The sequence below is a fragment of the Mus pahari genome, chromosome 1, assembly GCF_900095145.1.
Source record: "Mus pahari chromosome 1, PAHARI_EIJ_v1.1, whole genome shotgun sequence".
NCBI lineage: Eukaryota > Metazoa > Chordata > Mammalia > Rodentia > Muridae > Mus > Mus pahari.
Genome location: NC_034590.1, coordinates 89,569,667 through 89,578,863, shown reverse-complemented (window position 1 = coordinate 89,578,863; position 9,197 = coordinate 89,569,667). Strand labels below are relative to the sequence as shown.

Below are 9,197 nucleotides of genomic sequence, written 5' to 3'. Positions count from 1 at the left end.
TCTCTCTCTCTCTCTCTCTCTCTCTCTCTCTCTCTATCTCACACACACAGGCTGTGGGCCAGCTGTAGTCCAACAGTGGCTGTCTTCAAATGGAAAGTATGAGAATCCAGTAATTGTTCAGTCCATGAAGCTGGATGTCTCAGAAGTTTTCAGGATATGTCAGAGTCCCAACGAAGTAGAATCTAATGCCAGTGAATCAAGAGTGAGGGCAAGCAGGCAAAGAGCAAAGGCTTCCTTCTTCCACATCCTTTATATAGGCTATAAATAGAAGGTGTGATGTAGATTAAAGGTGTATCTCCTTACCTCAAAATGTATTATCTTCCAACTTTAAATGATTTAAGAAAAATCCCTTACCAGTACCCAGATGCTTAGGTTTTAGTGAATTCTAGGTATGGTCAAGTTGACACCATAAATGACCATCAGACCTGATCACCAAACTAGTCCTTGATTTTTTTTTAACCTATTGAGCAGTTATGTTCAGTTCTCGTTAGTGATACAGAACTTTAATTGACTTACAAAGACTGGGAAATGGTATTAATAGTAAGACACATAAGTTGGGCATGGTAATGCTAGCATTCAAGATGGGCAGGAGGACCATTATCAAGGCCAGTCTAGGCTGCAAAGTGAACCCACCACAAATTCCATCATGCATCCAACCATGTTACATAGTTTGACATCAAATTGATGTTTTATGTAATATATGTCTTTGGAAAAGAAGCTAGGCACAGAAAATCCCCATTAAAGCTTCCTGTCATATAGAAGATTCTCAAAGATTGGCATAGCTATTAAATGGTCTTCCATTGAGAGAATAGGCTGGTGGGAAAGCTAGTTCCTAGTGATCAGTAGAATAAGGCAAAATTGAACATAGTCAAAAATCACTTTTGTTTCCTTGAGCCACTTTAGAAAGGGACAATGATGGAAATGGGTACGTTGGGTCTTAGCTGGCTCAGCACACCCAGCCTTCTTTTTCTTTATTCTTTTATTTTATCTACATTCCAGCTGTTGCCCCCCCTCCTGGTTCCCACTCCCACAGTTCCTCATCCCATTCCTCTTTCCCCTTGCCTCCTCACCCCACCAAGCCTCCTGATTCCCTGGGGCCTAAAGTCTCTCTGTGATTAAGTGTGTCTTCTCTCACTGAGACTACAACAGGCAGTCCTCTGCTTATATGCACCAGAGGCCTCAGACCAGCCTATGTATGCTGCCTGGTTGGTGGCTCAGTCTCCGGGAGCTCCCTGGGGTCTGGGTTAGTTGAGACTGATGGTCTTCCTATGTTGGCACCCTCCCCTTTAGCTTCTTCAATCCTTTCCCTAACTTAACCATAGGGATCCCTGACTTCAGTCCAGTGGTTGGGTGTATCTGCGTCTGTCAGTCAGCTGCTGGTAGGGCCTCTCAGGACAGCCATGACAGACTCCAGTCTGTAAGCACATCATAGCATCAGTAATAGTATCAGGTCATGGTGCACCCCCACCCTCTCATGAGACAGATCCCAAGTTGAGCTGGTCATTGGACCCAATTTCCTTCAGTGTCTTCTCCATTTTTGTCCCTGCAGTTTAGACAGGGACAATTTTGGGTCAGAAATTTTAACTGTGGTTTGTAACCCTGTCCCTCCACTTGAGGCCCTATCTATCTACTGGAGGCAAACTCTTTGAGTTCCCTATCCCCATTGTTGTGCATTTTGGCTACGGTCACCCCCATTGAGTCCCAAGAGTCTCTTACCTCCTGGGTCTCTGGTACTTTCTAGAGGGTCCCCTCACTTCCCTCTCCCCTGAGGCTGCTTATTTCCATTCATTCTCCTGGCCCTATGGGCTTCTCTCCTGACCCCCACCCCCACCCCATACCCGATTCTGTTCCCCTTTTCTCCTCTCCCTTCCCTTTCCTACCCAAGTCCCTCCTTCCTACTGCCTCACATAATTATTGTCTTCCACCTACTAAGTGTGATTGAAGCATCCTCACTTGGGCCTTTTTGTTATACTTCCTAGGTTTTCTGTACTTTTTGGCTAATATCCACTTATTAGTGATTACATATCATTCATGTCCTTTTGGTCCTGGGTTACCTCACTCAGGATATTTTCTAGTTCCACCCATTTGCCTGCAAAATTCATGATGTCTTTGTTTTTAATAGCTGAATAGTATTCTATTGTATAAATGAACCACATTTTTCTGTATCGATTCTTTGGTTGAGGAACATTTGGGCTGTTTCCAGCTTCTGGCTATTACAAATAAGGCTGCTATGAACATAGTGGAACACATGTCCCTGTGGTATGGGGGGCATCTTTTGGGTATATACCAAAGAGTGGTATAGCTGGGTCTTCAGGCAGAACTATTTCCAATTTTCTGAGGATCCACCAGATTGATTTCTAGAGTAGTTGTACCAGTGCAATCCCACCAGCAATGGAGGAGTGCTCCTCTTTCTCCACATCCTCACCAACTTGTGCTGTCACTTGAGTTTTGATCTTACCCATTCTGATTGGTGTGAGGTAGAATCTCCAGGTCATTTTGATTTGCATTTCTCTGATTAGTAAGGACTTTGAAAACAGAGATTCTTCTGTTGTGAATTCTGTTTAGCTCTGTACCCCATTTTTAACTGGGTTATTTGGTATTTTGGAGGCTAACCTCTTAAGTTCTTTATATATTTAGATATTAACTCTCTATCAGATGTAGGGTTAGTGAAGATTTTTTTTCCCAATCTGTAGGTTGCTGATTTGTCCTATTGACTGTTTTTTACCTTACAAAAGCTTTTCAATTTCATGAGGTCCCATTTATCAGTTGTTGATCTTAGAGTCTGGGCCATTGGTATTCTGTTCAGGAAATTCAGTGTATCTGGTCTTATGTTGAGGTCCTTGATCCAGTTGAACTTGAGCTTTGTGCAAGGTGACAAATATGGTTCTATTTTCATTCTTCTACATACAGACCACCAGTTAGACCAGCACCATTTATTGAAGATACTTTCTTTTTTCCATTATATGACTTTGGCTTCTTTGTCAAAATTAAAGTGTCCATAGGTGTGTGGTTTATTCCTGGGTCTTTGATTCTATTCTATTGATCAACCTGTCAGCATGGTAGTACCATGCTGTCTTTATCACTATTGCTTTAATAATATAGTTTGAGGTCAGGGATGGTGATTTCCCCAAGAAGATTTTTTACTGTTAAGAATTGTTTTAGCTGTCCTGGGCTTTTTGTTTTTCCATATGAAGCTGAGAATTGCTCTTTCCATGTCTGTGAAGAGATTTGTTGGAATTTCGATGGGAATTGCATAGAATCTGTAGATTGCTTTTGGTAAGATGGCCATTTTCACTATGTTAATCTTACCGATCCATGATCATGGAAGATTCCTAAGTGCATCTTAAGTAATCACAGGCTTTAAAATAACACACACACACACACACACACACACACACACACACACACACACATCGTCAAGGAGAAGAAGGATGTTATATCATATTTCCATTAAAAAGATCACATGATCAGATTGGTACATGTCTGTAATTCTAGCACTTAAGCAGCTGAAGCAGGCACAAGGTCAAGGCTAGTCTAGTCTACAGAGAGTTCTAGGCCAGCAAGTGTTACATAGAAAATCCCTGTTTCAAAACAATCCTCTCCACACACTCTCACAAAACTCGACAAAACAACAACAAATATGATCAATCCAAAGCTGCCGTTTATAACTGGGTAAATCTGGAAATTACAAGAGTCAGGAGACCACAAAACAAAACAAAAACAAACAAACAGAAAAAATATACAGAAACCAGTTTTAACAAGTTTTGGGGAGCAGGGCAGCTTTGGAGTTATGTGAACTTGCAGCAACTAGTTAATCCCTTTGCATCAGATGCATACTGGATGGCAGCCCCAAGAATTGCCTTCAGCCTTCCTCTACAGGCCACAAATAGTTCCCAAGGACAACTTTAGTGAAGATGTAAAGTCCATGACCTCCAGGGACAATGTCATCAGTTCAAGCAGCAAGCAAGACCCTGAAAAACCCTAGGGATGCCTGCAGCCACATGTCATAGGTTAAGACCAATTTTGGAGGTCTGAAGGTAGTAGTTTTGCTTCTAGTCATGAAGGGTATATTGCCTGGTTTACATTCAAAACTGAGTTGGCTCACCATTCTCAAAAGTAAAGTGTCCTCTTTCTTAGGAAACTTCATCATGAGACTTCAGATACACTGGTTTGGAAAGTTTTCTCAGTTTCTCCTGGGTTTGAAGTCCCCGACCTCGTCGTGGGGTGAGACCCATTGGAGGCAGATGGATCTGAGTGAGAACAATGACATGAAGAATCATTAATCACTAGTGTAGCTTATATTCACTGAGGAGTTACTGTTTCTAAGTGCTAAATCTACCACAGACTCATTACTGTTCATGTATCTGAATTCACTGGTCTATCCTTATGATTGCCCCTTAAGCCATTTTTTTTTCTTTTTTAAAGATTAATTTATTATGTATATAGAATTCTGCTTGCATGTATACCTGCAGGCCAGAAGAGGCACCAGATCTCATTACAGATGGTTGAGCCACCATGTGCTGGGAATTGAACTCAGGTCCTCTGGAAGAACAGATAATGCTCTTAACCTCTGAGCCATCTCTTGAGCCCCCCTCCTAAGTGATTTTCAAATAATTTTTATAGATTTAAAAAAATGGAGACTCAGAGAAACTAAATACTAGCTTGTTCAAAGTCACACACGAAGTGGTGGAACAGGATCTGAAGCCAGAATCTGGTTTAGAGCTCACACCCATCTATTCCACTGTGCCTAGACACAGGAAAAGAACTACAGATCCATTCAGCAAAATGGGCACCCAAGGAAGGAAAAAGAGAACAGGTGCTTGGGTGCGAAGATGGTCAATGCATAAGGGCCAACTCAAATGCTTACTGAGGTAGAAGATGCGTACAGTATGGCTTGCTGACAGTATGGCTCTCGTGGATAATTTTATGAGTAAATATGATTGACTTTCATTAAGAATCATTTCTGGGTGTATGTGTGTGGGTACTTGGAGATAAGATGGAGTAGTAGACTCAGTGAGGACCATCCTCCAAACTAGTGGGGCTTGAAAAGAAAAAAGGCAAAGGATGAATCCACTTCTTTTGCTTCTTGCTCATCTTATTTAAGCTGAGACATCTCATTTTCTCTGATTCCACCCTAGATTTCTATCATCAGCCCCTTTGATTCTTAGGCCTTCCATATCAGACTGAATTATGTCACTAGCTTTGTCCTGGGTCTTCAGCCTCCATAACTGTGTGATCTGTTTCTATCCAGCTATCCATCCATCCATTAATCTATAGCCTCTGATCTCCTTCCTTCCTTCTGTTTCTTGGAGGAACCCTGACTTGTACAATGATGGCACATTCTTACAATATCATACAATGCAAACATTTAGGATTGAGGCAAAGCTGTATACAAAGATGCTCAGAAGAGATGAAATAAAATCAGTAGGTAATAAAAAACAATATACCTAGAATCTCATGTATAAAAGAGAGAGTGTGTATGTGTGTGTGTGTGTGTGTGTGTGTGTGTGTGTGTGTGTGTGTGTGTGTATGTGTTTAAAACTAATATTACCAGGTAATTAATTCAAACTGATAAAAATCAAAATAACTGCTTTTTTTAAGTCAAAGAGTTGAAAACTGGACATTTTAAAATTACATTGGTCTCTTCCAAAAGGTGAGAATTTTTGACAATTTCCACTTTTTACTTTCTGTAATCTTTTAATATCTGAACCTTACTTTTTTAGTATCTAAAAAGTTTTCCTTTTATTCTATAAAAAATGGGTGAAGGCCCAAAGAGTAGCTTTATAAATAGGAGCTGCTTTCCCCTTCCAGCTTGTGGGAAGCTACACCAGAAGAGACCAGGCATTGTGTCAGTGTATACAGTGATTTATTGTGATGGGGTAGTGGCACGCAAGGATACCTTACTTCCAACATGCTTCCTCCCATGGCTCTTGCTCCTCTGTATATATTAGCCTTAATGGTACATATCCTTAGCAATACCTGCACTGACAAGGGGAAGTGCTCATACTTACAGGTCGTGGATAAGGAATCTGGTAATGCAGTCCAATCTCAATCCTGGCTGTGCATTCAACTATACATTGTTTAATCAGGTCTGGGTCTGTGAGCTAGTTAAGGGGAAATAAGTGAGGCATTTAGTATCTTTCTAATAATATATAAAATAGACTTTCTTAAACTTTTTAGTTCACTAGCAAGGAACCTTGATATTGGTAAAGGTCTTTTCTATCTTATTTTCCAGTTAGCCTTCTTATGAAGCCTTCCAAAGCTATCTATGAATATACAAACCTAAATACAGAGAATTGGCCTTTTAAAAATATTTCTCATTTATTATCTTGTGTGTATAGTGCAGGGAGTGTGCACATCCATTACACACATACTATGGTGCTCTCACGGTGTTGATGTGGAGTTGTTTTTCTCCTTTTGTCTGTCTTTGAGCTCTACGGATTGAGCTCAGTTCACCAAGCTTGTGCACTAAATACCTTTACCCAGTGAGCCATCTCACTGGCCCTGGCCTTTTCTTATACAGATATCTTTATAAGTCTTGCTTTTTCATTAACATAATTTCAAGCTCTTTTGGTATTCAGACATCAGGAGCTACTCTTCCTGACAATTTACAAAAATTCAACATCAGGCTTTATTATAATTTAACCACTGTATTATTTATGAGCATTTTGGTTATTTTCAGCCTTTTCCCATTATAAACAATTCTGCTACAGACCTTTACGCAATTTTTTTCTCACATGCTAATATATCTAAGAGATGAATTCTTAGAGCAGAGAAGGCAAAGGGGTTATATAGGTTCATACTTTTTTTGTTTGTTTGTTTTACAGTATTCCCAAGTTACCTTCTGGAGTTTATACCAATTCATGTCTCCATCAACAGTCTGCAAACTTGCATCCCCTCAAACCCAAATGAGAGAGCTATTTCACACCCTCTCCACACTGACTCTCTTAAGCACTGGTTCTCAAGCTTTCTAATGCTGCAACCCTTTAATACAGTTCCTCATGTTATAGTGACATCCCCACCATAAAATAATTGTTGCTACTTCATAACTAATTTTACTGCTGTTATGAGTTATAACATAAATATCTGTTTTCCCATGGGCTTAAGTGATGCCCATGAAAAGGTCATTTGATCCCCAAAAGTGGTCATGACCCACAGGCTGAGACCCACTGCTCCAAAGGAGTCTGGCTTTTCCGCAAGAAGAAGGTACTGGAGAACAGTTTACCTCATATTTTAAACTATAAATTGTCATGCTCATTGTAAGGGGCAATCACTCAAATTGTGATAATGTATTTTTGAGTAAAAGAATGAAATGTTCATTTTGGGGGGAAACAGACACACACACACACACACACACACACACACACACACACACACACACACGGTCAAATCGGGGAGAGAAACTTTCAGAGGATGTAAAAAAACAAAAACCAACCAACCAATCAACCAACAACAAATAGCACATGGATCTCCTATCCATTTGTGAGTGCTTCAAAGTAGTTACAGGATTGCATCAGCTTCAGATGACAACCAAATTGAAGTCTTGGCCCATGTGGCTTGGAAATTCCAAGGGAGTGCTTGTCCCCTGGTGCTTCATGGAGTTCCAGGAACAGCAGCACAGAGAACTCGGCTGAGTCCCTTAGGGAGGAGGCTCAACCCCCTGCCCTCTGCAGCACCAGAAGCTAAGTGCTGCTATCAACACTGGGAATGAGTCTCATGGCCTGCTTGGGATGCAGAGCAATGAATACAGTACCTTTGGATTATTATTCTTAAAGTCTTAGTGCAACTGGCTTATAGTAGACTGTTTCTGTCCACATCAGGAACTTCGTGGAAAGAAAGAGCCTCCTGACAATGATATTGCTAAGAGGGCTGGGCTTCTAAAACTCCAGCACTCTAACTACCATCTATATAACCTTGGGCTACAGTTCTCCAAATTCAGCTATTCACAGGATGCTGCATGAGTTTTTGACATGGTCACACCACCCTTGTCTCATCCTTGGCTAGGTCAAGGCTTAAAAATTATTCTAAAATAAATGAAAACCTAGTCTTGACTAGTTCTTAGACAATTTTGTCTGCTCAGGTTTACTGGGTATATGCCAAAGCCAGGGTCATACCCATGGCTCTGACACATGGAATCATATCTCTACCTTCAGCTACAAAGATACCATCTGAACACACCTCTTGAACACCAAAAAGGCACAGAGGACGCCAGATGAATGACACATGCCTATAATGCCAGATGAGTGACACATGCCTATAATCTCGTCTGAACTCAAAAAGATGGTGAGTTTAATACAGTGTCTTCTGGATGTGACAGACCTGTTGTATTTGTGAGTTCACTGCACCTGTGTTTGCCTGCATAAGACCCATACCAGGGGGCTGGTGAAATGGTTCAGAGGGTAAGAGCACCCGATTGCTCTTCTGAAGATCTGGAGTTCAAATCCCAGCAACCACATGGTGGCTCATAACCATCCGTAACAAGATCTGACGCCCTCTTCTGGAGTGTCTGAAGACAGATACAGTGTACTTACATATAATAAATAAATAAATAAATAAATAAATAAATAAAAGACCCATACCAGACCAAACAGGTCACATTCCAGCACAGGCAGGAGAGGCAGTCATGAGCCCCAGCCTTACCTGAGGAGCTATTGACAGCTGATGGCTGCTGGAGGAAAGTGAGTCAGTTCTCTTTAAGGGTATGGCCCCTGGCAGGTCAAACATACTCAGATGGACAGCTCCACACCCACGAGTACATGGGCAGCACAAACTGGACTTGGTGCTTTACTCAAAAAAGTAAAAAAAGAGGGCACGAAGTTGAGGTAGATATGGTGAATCTGGGAAAAGTTCAGGGGTAAATATTGTAAAAATATATTGTGCACATGTATGAAAAAATTTAAAGGTTGGGTGTGGTGGCACATATACACCTTTAATCCCATCACTTAAAACAGGCTGGTGGCTCTCTTGAGTCACAGGATAGCCAAGGCTATACACAGTCACTGCATTTAAACAAATATTTAATAATACATTTTAAAAACAAACCCAAACACAATAAAGTATGAAGGCTTTGCGGTTTCCAGAAGATTATGAGAGTTTGTCTTAATTTTAATTCCTCTACTTTTTTACTTAACTATCTGTGAGAGAATATATATATATATATATATATATATATATATATATATATATATATATATATA

General features: G+C 40.6%; 1 protein-coding gene across 3 annotated transcripts in view; it reads right to left on the bottom strand.

Annotated features, from left to right (window-relative positions):
- The window catches only part of Lyrm1 (LYR motif containing 1), a 54,271-nt gene that overhangs the window by 29,669 nt on the left and 15,405 nt on the right, over positions 1-9,197 (bottom strand). For 2 of the 3 annotated variants that reach the window (XM_029547617.1, XM_021201468.2), the window contains exons 3-4: positions 6,012-6,104; positions 3,664-4,250 (exon numbers count right to left, since the gene is read on the bottom strand). In XM_029547617.1, the coding sequence (XP_029403477.1) occupies positions 4,134-4,250; positions 6,012-6,104 (210 nt within the window). In that variant the 3' untranslated portion in view covers positions 3,664-4,133. Of the gene's footprint in view, positions 1-3,663; positions 4,251-6,011; positions 6,105-9,197 lie in introns of those variants that run through there. The other variant, XM_021201477.1, reaches the window with a different exon arrangement.